Source organism: Oreochromis niloticus, linkage group LG12 (genome assembly GCF_001858045.2).
Source record: "Oreochromis niloticus isolate F11D_XX linkage group LG12, O_niloticus_UMD_NMBU, whole genome shotgun sequence".
In the NCBI taxonomy this organism is placed as follows: domain Eukaryota; kingdom Metazoa; phylum Chordata; class Actinopteri; order Cichliformes; family Cichlidae; genus Oreochromis; species Oreochromis niloticus.
In genome coordinates, this window is record NC_031977.2 from 28,500,426 (window position 1) to 28,517,292 (window position 16,867).

The window sequence follows — 16,867 nt, forward strand, 5'->3', positions numbered from 1 at the left end:
ATCGGATATGAGTCGCATAGGGTCAAAAAAGTCGGATTTGATGCGCTTTCGCCTGCAGTGTGAACGTAGCCTAAACCCAGCTTCAGTTTTTGAGAGTAGGGCCCAACCCAACGGTTCCTTTATATGTGCAGCATTTCATGTCCCCTTTAATCATGACTTCAAATTAGTATAGATCACTTTATGTAGTGGTTACAGGTTACAGTCAAGTAACTTATTGTAATTTAAATTCAAACAATAAATGAATTTGTATATATGAAAAATATTGATTTTCACCCCACAATGCTTTTAAGCATGCCTCCAACAACTTTGCAAGTTCAAGTGTTTTTCCAGCTTGCGTTCATGTCAAGTTTCCCAGTTAGAAATGTTCATACTTTTGGAGTAGTAGATCGAGTTTGTAAGTACCGTTTACAAGGTGCGTGGCAGGTAGTCACTTGAGTATTGTTTTTAACTGGATTGTGTGTGTTACTGGGAAGTAATATAAGGCTGGTTTAGTATAAAACTTGGAGCTGGAAATGAGCCTTAAAGTACCTTAAAAATATATCGATGACTCATGTTTGTTAGTTTCTACTACTGATCTCTAACAATACACCTGAAATAAAAACAATCAAACCAAAAGAAAACAACCCCAAAAATTAGTTACTTATGTTTTTCTGTTTATTTTTATTGAGCCCCCTCAGGATGGCAGCAGAACACCTCTCTGCTGTCAGCCTCTGTCTCTGAGCCCACTGCTCTCCAACTCTCTGCCTTACATTATGAGCCCAGCTTACACCCTTCTATAGCAGAGGACTTTTTTCAGCCTCTGTCTTGTCAATGAACCATGAAACGTTCCAAAAGTGTTCCACTCCGGTGGCTTTCCTGGGATTTCTGCCACTGTTCACATTATCACCCCCAAGTTGGTGTTGCTGCTTTAGGCCTTGGCCTGATGCTGAGACGTCACAGACTGAGGGTTCACACAGTCTGCTGCACAGTTGATTGATATTCACTAATTAAGAGGCAAGCTTTCCCTATTTTTGTTATCTTTTTCTCATTCCTTAACTGGACAATGCCCTGTGTGAAATAGCGCCCTCCTGAATCTCATGTGGTAAATAAGTGGCGAAACACGGCCTTGCACTCCAGGAAGCCTGGCCCAGGCCCAGTTTGCTTCTCTTAATGAATAAAAATTAATTGTTTGACCAATCAGATCAAGCTAAAGTCGCACAATCATTTTGATTCACACCAATCAATTCATTTTATTAACATCACGGAATAGCTATAATCAGAACAGGAAAAAAGGGGATTTTCCATCTGCTAAACTAGATTTAAAGAAAGGATTTTTTTGTATGTCTGCTCTGCCTTTGCCAATTTTTAGTGTTTTTAGTAATATTGTGCTTAAAGAACTTGTCTTCATAATATTCTCATATATATTGTTGGAGCTGTTCACAGACAGAAAATGAGCACAGTGAACACTGAAGTGAACATTTCAACATGTCCTGAACGCATTAGGAAGGAAATTACATAAATACAATGATGTTTTAAAGGTGTCAAACGTTTCACTGGACAGCTGTCATTTCAAGATTATTTTTCTGCACATGATGTATGAACATCGCTGTAAAAATAATAACAGGTAAATATTTCTTAGATTATACCACAGTTCTTTTAGATTATCCTTCAAAGACCTAGCAACTGATATGATGTCCGCTACAGGTGACAGAAGATAGAAAATAAATAAATTATAGTTTTGAACAAAAAAGGTACTTCATGTTTCTTTCAACCACAATCTAAATATCTAAACATTTCACTTCTTTTGTCTCGATGATATAATTGCTATGTGCTATTATCGAATAATAAATGAATGAGCTTGTTTCATCTATGAAGACAATGTACAGTCTGACCAATCTCCTCTGGCCTGAATGAGGAGTGCTGAAGGAGCTGCATTAGATCAGATCACAAAATTAATCTCCACAACAACAGTAATTGAGACACGCAAGTTCCTACGGGCCTGTTGAAATCAGACCAGGCGACATTTTTCCAATCTTCTATTGCCCAACTTTGATGAACCTAGCTAAACAGTTGTGCTTAACAAACTGTTAAATTAGTGTAGGTTTGACAGGGGTGTTTAAGTCAGGGGTGCTGATAGAGCTGCATGAGATCAGATCGGATCGATGAGTTTTGATTTCTGCTGTGACATTCAGACGGTAGATGGATGGATGGATGGATGGATGGATGGATGGATGGATGGATGATGATGCTATCATGTCAATATGCACCAGAAATATTTCCAGCACCTTGTTGAAAGAATGCCACAGAGAAAGCAGTGCTACAGGCAAACACAGTCCAACCCGGCACTCGCAAAGTAAACCTAAAGAAGTGGCCAGTGAGTGCATATCAGTTCCTCAACTCCATAATAACACTTGTGCTGGATAGTCCTGGATACTCATTTGCACTTCATGTGACTATGCGGGGCATACAGAATTAGTACCACACTGTGACAGAAACACCTAAACCACAGTCTAGCAGTGTAGCCCCATTTTATTTTTACACTGTATTGGTTGATCTAGTCAAGACTGTAAGTTAAAGAAGCTATCTTTAATAAAAAGGCAACTGAATAATAACGTTAAGGCTGAAACAGATTTAAGAATTATTCATATAGAAATGCAGAACAAATTGAGATTGATACAAAAACAATGTGAGCATTTCTACTGTGGTGAGGAGAGGAATTACACTATGGGTAACTTTAGAGGTAAACGCCACGCTGTGAGAACTACAGTGAGGCTGCTTTTAGTGTTTCACTTGGTATAACTGTGAGCAATTGAATAGCATTCAATTTATACTCATATTAAGGTAGAACTGTATGATGAAAGTCAGTTGCAGTAACAGAATTGGTACTTTGTTAGTTGCCCCTCTTTAATATTTCATGAGGGGATTCAGCTCATGTGACCTTCTCAAATAACACAACAGGACACCTTGCACGTAGCTGCACAGTAGCAGCCTAGTCAGGCTAGGACAGATTTAACATTTTTATCAAAGTACACACGCAAACACAGATACACATACGATGCTGTTATTTTAACATTTTCTGTTCATACGCAGTCCTGAAGGGCACCACAAACTGCAGCACAACATCCAGACACGAACCCCATCTGAGTGAATAATGGATGGAGGCAGCCACCCACAGGCTGCAGGGTGATATCATGGCTGCGTCACTTGTGCAGATGAGGGAGGAGGGGTGGGGTGGTTATACCATGCAGTCTGTAGAGACAGGAACCTGCTCACAGAGAGGACAGAGGGACGATAACCATGTCAGCCTCCTGGAAGCAGCCGCTTTTTCAGATCTGCCTGCTTTGCATCTGCTGCAGACACATCAATACAAGTAAATTAATTTTGGGTTTCATTTTTGCTGTGTTTCGTGGTTGTGTTAAAGCTCTGTTCAGCCTTTTCTCTGTTCCTTCAAATGGTCCTGTAACCTTGTAAGGGCCAGGACAAAATGTCATAAGATTTTCACATAATTGTGTGCAACATAATTTGGTTTGAAGCATACTGGTAGTCATTGTTTATGATTTTTCACCTCATACATGTCTCTCAAACTGTTTCCCCCAAGAAAAATATTTTTAATCATCATAGGATAAAATGTAAAAGTAAGTTACTTAATTATCATGCTTGTAAAGGATTTTTATATTGGTGTGATTAGGGATATTAATGGGGATTTTAATTTTTGCCTCATTCTGCTTCATTCTGTGATTGTGCGTGTGGGGTTAGTTTAAGAACTATATAACAGACAAAGAGATAAAACCTTAAAGTTACTGAGTGCTTATTTCATTTTTTGTCCGAATACATTTTAATCCCAATCTTAAGATATTTATGTATTTATTCAAAAAAAACAAATCTTTGAAAAGATGATCAAGGAAACAATCTTGTTGCTGCTATGTAGAGGACACTTTCACAGACAGTTACGAGCTGTTTCACGTGGCATTAGCAGCAAAGTAGCAACACTGATATCTGCCTTAAAATTACCTTAAAATCTTCATATTTTTGTATTTTTAGTGGCGAATATGTAGAAAAAGCGGTTTTAAGAACAGTTGTGTTTATCTCCTATGTGCTAGCCTTTACATCTGATTTTTTTAAACCTATTTGACAGAAATAAACTAGTGACTTTGTTCAATTATAACTGCTGCAATAAAAAAATACTTACAATCTAAATACAAAAAGAAACTTACAGAGCATCTAATATTTGTTACCAAAAAAATAATTGTCTAATTTTTACTTTAAAACTCTGTGTATATTTATGCATTTACTTCTTCTCCTGTCAGACACGTTGGGCTCAACAGAAGTGCCACAAGTTCCCAACACTGCTCTTCCAACGAGAGTGAGAAGTGTTGTTCTTAAAGGTAATTTCAGCATGTTGTGTTTCCTCATTACTGCTTGTGTAAATATAGCTGAAGAAAACATCTTGATAAGTTATTTCACTTGCAAAATAGTGTGTTGTGACAAAGATGGATGGATTTCCATGTTGTTGTGACCACGTGGAGCTGGATTTAAATTAGAGTCTGATTTTGCCTTGTGTGTGTGTGTGTTTTTAACTGTTCCACTCCACACAGGTGAAAATCACACAGAGGAAATCCAACTGCATGAGCCTGTAAATCTAACGCTAGACTGTACGTGGACTGGTAATCAGAAGAAATTACTAAACATTAGCGTTTATTGGACAAAAGATGGGAAAGAAATTCAGGATACTCAGCGCTCTGTGCAGCTGGAGAATGAGCAGTATACTCTCAAACAAGAGTAAGTACTTCATGTGCATATTTTATTTGGCAGCTTTAGAAAATCCACTTTGCAGGACTCTGAGGACTCTTTCTTACGTTTCAGTATTTACAATGTATTAATCTTTGTTCCCCTCTGAGTGGCTCAAAAACTGTTATCTACAAAGTTTTATCAAAAGACCTGAATATATAAAAGGGTTTAAATAGAACTGCAGTGTCAGCTCATGCCTGTCCATGTCAGCTGTAACTATCTTTACATGAAAGTAGGGCAACAGTTTAGTTAAAATAATCAGACAGTTGGAGGACAGTAACATTTGATTTATTATGTTAATATCGAAAACCTCTCTTTGACTTCTGCTTTACAGCTTTCGTATTGTCAGTGAAGACAACCTTGGAAATTACTCGTGTGTTTTTGGGACTGATGCAAAAATAGATTTTATTTTGGCAGGTAAGGAAATAAACAGAGACTCTCCGGTTTTGCTATCAGCTCCTCAAGTCCCCGCTCAAGCTATTTATAGTGAATATCAATATATAACACTCAGGACTGAGGCTGTGCAGTGCTGCTATGTCTTCATAAGCATCATCATCTCAGTCGTTTTCCTCCAGTTCCACAGATCGGTGAGATGCGAGACAAGCCGATAGTCAGCTATCTAGGGGACTTTGTGGTGATTTATTGTAAAATGGAGGAAACCAAACCAGAGCCCAGAACCTGGATCTGGTATAAAGCCAATGGGACAGAAAAGGTAAGCTGCTCAGAGCCTGTACAGTTGTGTCACTGATCATTTTTAATTGACATTCCTTCAAGTAGGATCTCTTATGTTCATCTCCCATGTTTTTATTCTCAAGAATACTCTTCAAGAGCAGCTTTGCATGTCACACATGTTGAAATTATCCTTATTTATCTTATTTATCTTAATTATCTTATTATCTATCCAAACAAAGCATCTATTTTTAACAGCTCCGCATATTTTGTGAAAGTCAAAGTAGACCTTCTCATTACTGTTCATAGGTGGATGGTTTATCCTTTTATCCATATTCCCCATGTTTGGTCTTTTTCTGCATAATATCTTATAAATGCATGAGCGGGCATTAAAGCACAGTGGTAGGAAACATTAGAGCTTGTACTTATGATAAATTACCTGCATTTATGACACAATACATGTGTTTCCAGAATGTGCTGTGGCAGTGGGTGAAATTTGTGCAAATGTCCATACTTTTTAAAGCTTGTCATGCATGCTAAGTATTATTTTAAGATAATAGATGCAATGGATAACATCCCAATGGACTGGGGTCTTCTTTTAGCATGGTTTATTTATTTGTTTTTTTTGTTGTGTGGGTCATTTTATTTTTTTAAGTGGAAAAAATAAAAAGCAAAAACCTACAACGCTCCTGTTGGGAGGCAGGGTGGGTGTCAAATGGGATAATAGCACAGCTTTGTGAATCTTTCCTTTTAATTCTCCTTATTTTCCCTCATTTGGCTTCAAAGACATTTAAATTCATTGTTGTTACTGTGTCATTCAGCAAAATCCAGAAGGTGTCATGTTAATGCATGTTGATATATATGGGAACAGATCCTCATTGCTGAAGAGTCTCAGCGCTATGAAATCCACAATGAAGGGTGGAAGACGAAGCTGAAGATCATCAACCTGACAGATGAAGACTCTGGCTCCTATTACTGTGGGGCGGTGTACCGCATCGGCACCTCAATGAGCCACGTGGAGCTTAAGGTCAGTAACTGAACCTCTGTACTTTTACTGGGCAGCTGTCAATAAACAAAAGGAACCTGCACCTGTACAGCCCCTGAGCAGTTTGTAATTCAGACCCAGGATTTATTATTAGATTGATAATAAATAAATAATTTGTCTCTCTTTGCATTCCATTTTTTAAAAACTCACTGGTTACTGCTTTTGTAAAATAAAAAATTATGTTATTAATCATGGCCTGTCATGATTGGTCTGGTGAACCACTGAGAGCCCAACTCCACAGGCTTCAAACTACAAAAACTACTCAAACATATAAAGTATTTAAAACTACTTGGCAGAATAGACACCAAGTGTGGTCTACTAATCTCATAAGATAAATCATCTCTACTCCTTTCCTGTGGATGGGACTGAAACAAGTAGGAGTAGTGATATATAATATTTCCTCTTTCCGTGCTGAAGATTATCAGCTTCATTGAGCCCCTGAAGCCCTTCTTAACCATCCTGGCTGAAGTTATCGTCCTGGTCACTGCCATTCTGCTCTACGAGAAAATTCATTCCAGGAAGAACAACACAGAAGAGGGTAGACGAACATTATCCAGCTCTTATTTGTATCACTATTATATACTTTTTGCAACATTTTATGACAAAGCTTATTTTTAACTTGTATTTATCGGTCTCATTCTCAGAAAATGTGCCGAACGCCCACCAAAAGAACGAGCTGTGAGTACAGTGACGGAGTATTTCTTTTAATATACTTGCAGTTTTCATAATCCAAGAATGACTTTTTTTTTTCTCTGTCAGGCCTCAGGGAGAAGCTAAGGAGCTGGAGGGTAATAATTCCATGAGGCAGCGCAAAGTTTAAAGACTGCAGCCGGCTTTAAAACTCATTTTTAAATGTGAACGCTAGCAACGTTTATACGGTTATTGTGGCATCTGTTATAACTGCATCATCTTGTTTCAACACTCAAAGTGCAACAGCTTCCAGCTAATCAACACTCGAGTTTGCAACACAAGTGGCCTCTTTCCTTACGCATTCAAGTTTCCTGTTGACTTCCTGTGCAGAAACCCAGACATGCTTTACTTGACACATCACGTCATCTTTGCCCCCTCCCCTTTGTCATAACAGAAGTGACTTTCCCTTTTTGTTGGCAACACCTTAAACTTCAAATGACTTTTACCCGTTTTTCTTCTCTGTGGTTCGTAGCAGTGCCTTACACTCTTTGACTAACCTTTCACTGTGCTTCCAATGACTTTTGTCCTTGCAGTAATCTATCTACAGTACTTGAATAACATGTAAATGAAGATATATCTTCACATATTCATCATATTTGTGCATCTGTTTTGCGTTTACGTGTAGGAGGATAGTCACAGAGTCATAGTTTCTTCCTCAAAATGACTGCACTGTATGCAAACAAGACGATTAAAAAGTACAAACCACAGTTTCAGTGTTGGATTAATTTTAAACTTATTTCCGAGCACTAAAGAAACAATCCAAAATGTGTCTGTTAACACGTCAGCAGAGCAGTGAGCAGAAAAATAAATCAGTGAAGTTTAGGATGGATTAAGCAACAATAACAAGAGTCAGTTCTGAAATTCTGCCATTTATTATTTTTTCTATAAATACAGTGGATGTTTTTTTTTTCCTGAATAACTTTTACACTTCCTCTTCCCCACGGAGAAAAGCTAAGCTGCACCATGACACAATCACGTAGACCGTTGTAGCTGTGACCACAGCGAGGGGCGACACACCCTCAGCTGCGACTCTCAGGCACAAATCTGTATCACTGCATTTAGAAAGAAAACTAGAGCAGCTCGTTCATCAGCCTGTGTGAGACATGCTAAGTGTGGCTGGAGTTAATGAATTTACTTAAACGTGTTGAAGCTACTATATTTTTGAACTCTTGTTGTGTGCCACCAACACGTCTGTCGCAGAAGCAGCCCAGGATGAGATGACGGTCGTCAGAAATATGTATTCACACAACAGATTCGCCCAAGAGGCTCCAGATATTTGTTAAATTATTGCTCCTTCCTATGTTTCCCTTAACTCTCAGTGTATTATAACCAACACACACACAAATTTCCATTGTGATCTTTCAGGCCTCTGTAATAATCAGGGATGTGTACACAGTATTTTTTCAGTACTTACTTTCACAGGAATACAGATTCTTCTTTTTTCAACATTACATTTCATACAAACTGGCAAACTTTACTCCTATCTTGCTCTTTCAAAACTTTAGAGAACAAAATCTTAAGTGAAATCTGCCTAAAGATTTTCACCCCCCTTTCAAACCAACTACGGCTGATTCATGAAGAACTGAACCAGAAGCTTGACGACGCCGTCGTTCAGTCCCACCACCTCTCCGTCCTGCACGCTCTCGTACAGTCGCAGGCTCTCTGTGCCCCACAGGAGGTTTTTCCTGGGGTTGCCGGCGTCAGTCTCCACAGAGAGCGCAACTGTGTTGAGCTGGTAGCAGAAGAAGGAGAAGAAGTGGCCGTCTGTGATCACGGCCTGGGACACGAAGGGTCTGGTGACATCCTCGTAGTTCCAGAAACCTACAGCGGGGAGATGGAAGCGTCAACACGAGCTACGCCTTCTCTCAGATTTAAAGCCAAATGTAGACACTGCAGTAATCCGATATTCCTGTATCAGCGTTATTCCTGCAGCATCATGAGTAATGCCACTGACCGGTCGCTTTGTTAGCTCTGCAGCTCTGGAGGAAACAGACTAAACATAGTGGATATGTCATAGATTTGTCCTATAACACTGCGTGTCCACAGGTGGAACAAGACACCCCTTAATATTACATTTCTTAAACACTTGGTTATTGTTTTTGAAAAGGTTTATTTCAACCTAAAGCATGATCAGACTTTTGGTCAGAAAGCTTTGCTGCAAAAAGGCAAACATCTCCCCCCAAAAGTCACAAAGCTATGACATCACAGAACGTGATTGGTCAGCTGCGATGACGATTCTGGACCAGTATTAATTATGAAAGTCGACACCGACCCAGAGATATCAGACACACTATAGCACTGCCGGGCTAATAAAAAGCAAAACAACGCTCACTGCCACTTTATTAGGTACACTTTGCTACTAAGTGGATGGATCCCCTTTTGCCTTACGTCTTCATGGCACAGATTCATCAAGGTTCTGGAAACATTTCTCAGAATGGTCAATAGTGACACAACCGCACTACCGTTACTGCAGATTAGTCAGCACATCCATGATGTCAATCTTCCGTTTCAACACATACAAAAGGTGCTCTATTGGACTGATATCTGGTGACTGTGGAGGTCATTTGCGTACAGAGAACTCATTTTCATGTTCGAGAAACCAGTTTGACGTGATTTGAGCCTCGTGATGGGAAGCAGCCATCAGAAGATGGGTACACTGTGGTCATAAAGGGATGGACATGTTCAGCAATACTCAGGCAGGCTGTGATGTTTAAAGGATGCTCAAATGGTACCAAAAGAAGCAAAGTGTGCTATTAAAATATCCCCCACATCATTGCACTACCACCACTACCAGGCTCAACCGTTAAAGCAGAGTGGGATGGATCCATGCTTTGTCGTAGTCTGACTCTACCACCTGAATGTCACAGCAGAGTTCAGGACTGATGGATTCTGAGTTACTGTTGCAGCTAAAGCTGTCTGACTAATGTCCTCCTGCCTCAACCAGCTGCTCACTGGATACTTTCTCTGTTTTGGAATTTTCTTTGTAGATCATTAGTTTCTGAAATACTAAGACCAGGCTGAAGGAAATAGTTACACCAGAATTCTTAGTATTAAGAAATGCTAAAGACTTTGGTTTGACTTAAGAATTTCAAAAGTTTCTGGTGTATGAGGAACAACAAACCACACCATGCTACATTTAAACTCACTTAAACCACCTTTCTTCCTCATTTTGATGCTTGGTTTGAACTTTAGCAGGTCTTGACCGCATCTTCATGCCTAAATGCACAGAATTGCTGCCGATAGATGCTGATAGATATAATTGTGCGGCTGGTGAGTGTGTGACCTTTTTAGAAAATGTTTAGAAACCAACTTGAACATAAAGAAAAAGCTTTTCTTAATAACATTTGCTCTGTTAACTTTCTGACACGTCTTTAAATCTCTACAGCGAACCAAATAAATCAACTACATTAAGACATAAATATGTATTATAATGTTTTATAAACAAAGCATCTCAGTTCTGCTGCATCTTTGCTGTGTTAGGAACTCACCTTGGTACATGGCCTGAGCTCCTGTCCAGGCGAAGAGGCTGGCGAGCGCGTTGGCTCTGAGGAAAACCTCCACTTGGTCAGCCTGCTGCTGCCGAGCCATCCGGTCTCTGTGGTATCGGTCGGGCACCAGATGGAACTGAGTGTGACCATAGCACGCTGGGTCTGGTAGCTTTGCACCTTTAAATGAGACAGAGAGGCTTGTTTTACACAGAAAGTAGAGGAAACACTCTGTGATAATGAAAACTTCAAATATAAAACCACCTACAGCTACATTATTATCATACTTTGTTATAAGAGTGGAAACTTTAACAACAAGTAAGGTTGGGTTTAAAATAATTGTACTCAAAAAATAAACTATTTACTTTTTCTAAATACCAGTTAGTTCCACACTGGCGCCCCCTACTGACCATTACAGTAAATGAATAATGAGAAAAATCAACCTGATGACCTGATAGTGAGACCAGAATTACAATTTGTGAACAAATCAGCCTGCTGTATTAACCTTTGGGGGAGTGGCCAGTCCTTTGCTCCCTACACGGACTGTTTTACTGAGCTTGCAATTAAAATCTGTTCAAACATGACTGATCGACAGAATCAGATTTATTATAATAAAGAGAGAGAGGACATTCAAAGAATGATCACATGATCACATTAAAAAAATGTGATCATGTTTACTAACCAGGAAAATGTACTGACTAGACTGAAAAACATGTCTAGAACCAGCTAGCACAGCCTGCGTGACCGACATCATTGTTTCACCTGTGAAGATGTTGTTGTCATACTGCCTTCTGAACAGTGGCATCACATTGGGAGGAAGCGTGATCTCTGGAACTTCAGCTGCATAGGAGGCTTCCAGCGGCATGAACTAAAAGTAAATAAGATATGAAAAAGTAATTCAATCAAATTATCTTGCAAATTGGGCTTAAATTGAGCTGTGTAGGCCGTCAAGATCCCAAGGGCCCATTCAGTCTCCTCCAAACTCCCCCTTGTGGTAAAAATCTTGAATATATACACAAATAGCTGCAGAACTCTGAGTTAAGTCCATTGAGTATTTGACAAGATCAGAAAATTGCTATATAACTGCAGTAAAAGCTATACTTTAAATGTGTGAATCGGGATGCATAATGTAGAATTAAATATTCAATGACAACATCAATGAAAAACACTAATAAAATATGACATGCTGGTGATAAAATCATCTTAGAGACATAAGCACTGAGAAGTGAAGTAGTCACTCATTCTGCAGGCTCCACATCTCCATTGCTGAAAAAGCCCAGTTAACCCTAAGTCTTCACTTAAAACCAAGTAAAACAAAAGACGCTAAAGTGATGCAGATGTTTCAGTCACTGATCAGTTTAAGTGGTTTGTGTGCTTTTTTCCCCACTATGCAAGGCCTACAAAAACCCTTACTGTGCATCTCTGTTGTTATTACATAATTCCTGTGGTCTGAAAGGGACGCTTACCTGAGGCAACTGTTGGGTTACTCTGATCTGACTGTGTGGGCGGTCGTCGATCTGGAACCTGGTTGGCTCAAGCCGGCGTCTCCGATGTCCCTTTGGGATAATTCTCTGACCCCTCCTCCAATAAAAGTTCACCTGGGGACTGAGATCTAAGAAAACACATATAGATATACATTAGAGGACGAGGATCGTTAAGTAGAAGAACATGGAAGCTTTACTTAGTACTTGATCTGCTTCATGCACTCATACTTCATGCTATCTGGAACATCTTGTCTTTTTGTTTTGTGCAATAAAACTTGTTAATATCTTCGCAGTATTATTTTGGCAATAGTTATAAGATTGTTATAATAAAAGATGGACTTTTGTAATATAAGTTTCAGATTTTAATGGGCCACTCAAGTAGAGTTCTGTTTTTGCCAGAAACAACAAATTTACTTGGAACGTTTGTTGCCATATAACTCGCTGTTGTTCACTATGAATGCCTTTATTTTCCTGAAGGTATCCACACCACTAACTACAGCGTCTTTATTTCCACTTCATCATACACACCCAGACTGGACAGCTGCAGCAGTGGGTTGTATTTAGCCAAACTGTAGGTGAGTCCAGACATTAGGCTCCTCAGAAAAGGTCCGACCACCTGCTCCTGGTGTCTGTACATGAAAGGCTTGCGCTTCCTAATTTGCCAATGCTCTTGCAGGATCACACGGGTCACCAAGGAGCGTATGTCCGCGAACGCATCATCGTCGATCCCCGGAACCGCGGCTGCTGGCTTTTCCAAGCCCGGGGTGAATTTCTCGGGCAGGCCCGGGATGTACGCTGTTTTAGTGAAGTGCTGGTACCATCTGTCCGCGTTTCGTGCGAAAGTCTGAGGGTAAACTACAAATTTCTCCCGCTGGATGCGAGTGATGAGGGACAGCTTGTCCTCCACGGAGGAGGCGCATATCTTCTTCACCCGTTCCTCAATCTGTCGCCGCCGCGCAGATTTACTTTTAGCCGTTAGAGAGGGGACTATTGGAGGGTACGCTGGCTCCTTGACCGAAACCTCAGTGTGAACAAGCTTTTGGCTTCTGAAAGGAAACAAGTTTCTGGGGAACAGCAAGGGTAGCCGTGTGCGGGCCGCCATGTTTGCTTAACTTCTTCTTTACTTTCGTTGACACGCAAACTAACAGTCTTTCAGAGCAGCGCCCCCTTGCAGAAAAAAGAGCCAAACTGAATGCTAACGCCTACATAAAGTAAGTCAAAACTTAGACCGGTATTAAAGAACATTACATTTTATTTCATTTACTTGAGGCAGTTTGGTGGTCGTGTAATTCAATAAAGCTTAGCTTGTATTAACATTATGTTTAGTGTCAGAGAACGTTGCGGCTCTTGAAGGGAGCCCTATCGCGTAAGAGATGGTCCCTTTACGTTCACTCAGAAATTTCGGAATTTGTAGTTGAACGCGCTAAAAACGTGAGCACAAATCTAAAACTTTCGCTAAGCTTTGACACCATAATCATTCAAAACTATAGCGAAAACGTCATACTCGTGTTACACTGTGTATTTTCTATGTAGCTTATTGTAAACGGTGGCAGACGCTAGTAGAGATTTGATGCAACAAGAGCAATCCATCGGTAGGAGGGTACCTGAAGGCACCGTCAAAGTTGGACTTTTAGGACGGTGCAACGACTCTGGCTAGGTGCGGTATTTTTGTCAATAAACAGGCTGTTCGGCCTTTAAAAATATATAGACACAGAATTATTTGCACCAAAACAGTAAAGACCAGCTATGTACTGTCGTCAGATTTTGCGGACACCATTGTTCGGGACGAGAGCGGCTAAGCTCAGCCGTTTTTCCCATGTTTGTCGAAGCGAGGTATCTGCTATCAAAATAAACCGTCCTGTTGTCATTCTTGTCAACATATTCCTTTCGTTAGCTGCTGCAGAGCATGTTGACAATACCTGTCCTACTGGTGGTGGCTGTGGGGAGCTTGCAGTGCCCCACCACCACCAAGAGGTTTGGTTTCATTGCGACACGTACTTAAAGCAGCTTTTTGATTTTGCCATGTGTGATGCATGCCTGTCGTTCACCCCCAGAGACCCCTGTGCACCAAAAGTGACGAAGTGAGGCTGGCAGAGGAGGCCAGCAAGAAGTACGGTTCGCCAGCTCCAACGATCTTTTCCAAAGTGATCGACAAAAGCATCCCTGCAGATATCATTTATGAGGATGAAAAGGTAAGCACAGCCTGAGCTCATAAATAAACATTTTGTGGTTACATTTTTGCAGTTCAGTCCTTCATATATAAGATTTTTTTTCTGTTTATCAGTGTTTGGCATTCAGGGATATCAGCCCACAGGCGCCTGTTCACTTCCTGGTTATTCCAAGGATTCCTATTCCCAGAATAAGTGAGGCCAAAGATGATGATGCTGAGGTAAGTTGTTGTTTTCTTGTCTAGACTCTCAGATCATGTCACAAGCAGTGAGATTGTGCAGCACATGCTCCCTTATTATAAGTCTAGTGTCACTATTTGACATGCCTGTGAGATTAGTTTCCAGAGCGTCAGCAGACAGCTGGTTTATTGATGTTTGTGCATACTCAACTTCCGCACAGCTTGTTTTAGCTACAAATTTATAGTATTCAGGAACCAGCTCACCCCAAACTGTTGTCACAACAATGGAAGAAATCTATAGGCGAAGCACTTAAAGCGCTACCTTTCCCTCATTTGAAACCAGTACTACCCAGAGTGTAGCCTTAGACCAGGGTCTTGGTCTTGGACCAAAGAGCAGGTTAAATATGCCCAGATGTTCTTTTGTTTTCTGGCTTTCCTAATGTAACAACCAGTATGAGTGTTTTTGCATTAAATGGGCAGTGTTGACATCAAATAACCAGCAACAAATGTGGGCTGGTCTGAAGCCTCATATTTCCCACAAGGGAAGCAACTTATAATCCTAAATAGATATCAGGTAAATAAAATAATATGGCAGGGAAGTTGTAAAGGAGTCCAGCCTTCCAGATAAAAATTCAAACACAGATTAGATAGATATACAGAAAGATATTACTGCTGTTATCTAGATTCCCTTGTTGAACAGTCTAAGAATAAAGAAGAAATCTAAAAACAGAAGGCGTAGACTAGTTTTAAATCAGATAAAAAAAATCAACAAGCACAAATAGGATTTGATAGTAACACTTATAGAGCAATAACATTGTTGTAAAATTGGAAAAAAAAAAACCCAAATCAACAAATATTTTCTTGTATGAATCTGTTGTTATTATTGGTGCTCATTACCAAAAGACAAAGACTTCAGACGATATTTAAAAAACTCTAGAACAGCACAGACGTCTGAGGGATCCTTCACGAAAGGTGACGCTATTTTCTGGAGGTCTGAGTGGTCAGTAGGTGTTGATTTCATACCTGATGATTACTGATCTGGAACATAACTTGCTCTAGTGCAGGTTAGTATCACAGCAAGTTACCATGTTAGAAGTAGTTCAGAAATCCCTGGATCAGTCCTGAAGTTAGTTGGATGAGCCTGCTGTAGGTCTCAGGAATCACATCCAGTTTGGTCTCCTCTGTGACCGGACACACTAAATAATCATCTTTAAGAAGTCATAACTGCTTCATCTACAGCTTACCATCGACTGGAAATAATCTCTTCAGCTCTCCTTTTCTCCACTTTCAGCTCTTGGGACATTTATTGGTTGTTGCCAAAAATGTGGCAAAGCAAGAATCTCTGACCGAAGGATACAGAGTGGGTAAGTTAGGCCATTTTACTGTAATGATTCTCCAGACATTAATGTGACTATACGGACTGTTTGTTTACATCCACACTGAATTCCCAGTGATCAACGATGGGAAACACGGTGCTCAGTCCGTCTACCACCTTCACATCCACGTCCTGGGAGGAAGACAGATGAAATGGCCACCAGGATAAGGGCTTCACATTTACTGTGGTGTCTCAGTTTAATCCAATAATAATGGCATAATACTTGTTTGTACACGTAGCTGATGTCAATGTAAATATGTTGAAAAAATGTGTAAAAATGAAAAGTCAGAAGTTGATGTTTGATATGGCTGCAAATAAAGACGCATTCTGTTATGGAACAATAAAGCTCGAGTCAGTTCTTTAATCTCTAATCAAGTCAGTATAGTGTTGCTGTGGTGGCAGCTCATATTAAAGAGCAAAGATCCAAACAACAAGGTCAGATATGTGCGAGGAAAAGTTCATGCTTCACTCTGCCCAGAAACACTCATCTTCAGGCAGTTTATTCCTATTTTTGCATCTTCAGAATGTCATTGAGAGCAGATATCCCTACTATGGTCTACTCAGGCACACAGCAGCTCACCCACCTGCTCTTCAAACCTTCTCAACAGCTCATTTCAGACAGCGAATGAACTGAGGAGCTACGTCCAGGCCCAGGATAAGATTAATTATATACTAATGCTTTAGCGACATGGAAGTTAAAAAACCATTAACAACAAGAATGTTTGAGGTTGCCATGCTGTGGAAAATCCTCCTCCTGCAGCCCCCCACAGGATAGAATAACCTCTGGAATGGAGCTGGAAATATATGTGTGCGATATAAGCATATATTAACTAATAAACCTAGACAGTAAATACAAGTGACCTGCCCAGACTGTACTCTACACCTTTTTAACTTGTATTTGTTTTCTTTTGAAACCAATGAAGACAAGCCAGCATTGTTCGTCCACTGGAGACCTTACTGTAATGAATTGTGACACCCAGAGTTTCATAATAGAGAAATGTATAT

The 16,867-nt window shown here is 40.1% G+C and overlaps 3 protein-coding genes across 4 annotated transcripts; 2 read left to right on the plus strand and 1 right to left on the minus strand.

The window, feature by feature from the left end:
• The first annotated feature begins 3,190 nt into the window (after positions 1-3,190).
• emb (embigin) lies at positions 3,191-7,878 on the plus strand. Of its 2 annotated transcripts, XR_003213217.1 has the most exons (10): positions 3,191-3,349; positions 4,287-4,364; positions 4,575-4,758; positions 5,102-5,184; positions 5,343-5,479; positions 6,308-6,463; positions 6,899-7,019; positions 7,126-7,159; positions 7,241-7,365; positions 7,409-7,878. XR_003213217.1 is itself a non-coding variant. In XM_003455288.5 (9 exons), the coding sequence occupies exons 1-9, from the start codon at positions 3,277-3,279 to the stop codon at positions 7,299-7,301; spliced, it is 927 nt and encodes a 308-aa protein (XP_003455336.1). In that variant the 5' UTR covers positions 3,191-3,276; the 3' UTR covers positions 7,302-7,878. The 2 variants fall into 2 exon arrangements, 1 of the variants encoding a protein (XP_003455336.1); XM_003455288.5 differs by having other exon boundaries at positions 7,241-7,878.
• Positions 7,879-8,020: 142 nt separating this feature from the next.
• mrps30 (mitochondrial ribosomal protein S30) lies at positions 8,021-13,345 on the minus strand. The gene is made up of 5 exons (XM_003455287.3): positions 12,669-13,345; positions 12,123-12,268; positions 11,419-11,524; positions 10,660-10,836; positions 8,021-8,992 (listed from the first exon to the last, which is right to left on the minus strand). The coding sequence occupies exons 1-5, from the start codon at positions 13,240-13,242 to the stop codon at positions 8,733-8,735; spliced, it is 1,263 nt and encodes a 420-aa protein (XP_003455335.1). The 5' UTR covers positions 13,243-13,345; the 3' UTR covers positions 8,021-8,732.
• Positions 13,346-13,733: 388 nt separating this feature from the next.
• Positions 13,734-16,207, plus strand: hint2 (histidine triad nucleotide binding protein 2). Its single transcript, XM_003455286.5, has 5 exons — positions 13,734-13,973; positions 14,195-14,332; positions 14,425-14,529; positions 15,779-15,851; positions 15,939-16,207. The coding sequence occupies exons 1-5, from the start codon at positions 13,887-13,889 to the stop codon at positions 16,028-16,030; spliced, it is 495 nt and encodes a 164-aa protein (XP_003455334.1). The 5' UTR covers positions 13,734-13,886; the 3' UTR covers positions 16,031-16,207.
• Positions 16,208-16,867: the final 660 nt, after the last annotated feature.

What these genes read in the sequence shown, in the direction of transcription:
- emb (XM_003455288.5), top strand. Translation starts at nt 3,277, where the DNA reads ATGTCAGCCTCCTGGAAGCAGCCGCTTTTTCAGATCTGCCTGCTTTGC. An exon ending in CTGCAGACACATCAATACAA is followed by an intron (nt 3,350 to 4,286) that starts GTAAATTAATTT and finishes TTCTCCTGTCAG; the next exon opens with ACACGTTGGGCTCAACAGAA. An exon ending in GAAGAACAACACAGAAGAGG is followed by an intron (nt 7,020 to 7,125) that starts GTAGACGAACAT and finishes TCTCATTCTCAG; the next exon opens with AAAATGTGCCGAACGCCCAC.
- mrps30 (XM_003455287.3), bottom strand. Translation starts at nt 13,242, where the DNA reads ATGGCGGCCCGCACACGGCTACCCTTGCTGTTCCCCAGAAACTTGTTT. An exon ending in TGACAACAACATCTTCACAG is followed by an intron (nt 10,837 to 11,418) that starts GTGAAACAATGA and finishes TCTCATTTAAAG; the next exon opens with GTGCAAAGCTACCAGACCCA. An exon ending in AGCTCAGGCCATGTACCAAG is followed by an intron (nt 8,993 to 10,659) that starts GTGAGTTCCTAA and finishes TCCCCGCTGTAG; the next exon opens with GTTTCTGGAACTACGAGGAT.
- hint2 (XM_003455286.5), top strand. Translation starts at nt 13,887, where the DNA reads ATGTACTGTCGTCAGATTTTGCGGACACCATTGTTCGGGACGAGAGCG. An exon ending in CCCATGTTTGTCGAAGCGAG is followed by an intron (nt 13,974 to 14,194) that starts GTATCTGCTATC and finishes GTTCACCCCCAG; the next exon opens with AGACCCCTGTGCACCAAAAG. An exon ending in GACCGAAGGATACAGAGTGG is followed by an intron (nt 15,852 to 15,938) that starts GTAAGTTAGGCC and finishes CTGAATTCCCAG; the next exon opens with TGATCAACGATGGGAAACAC.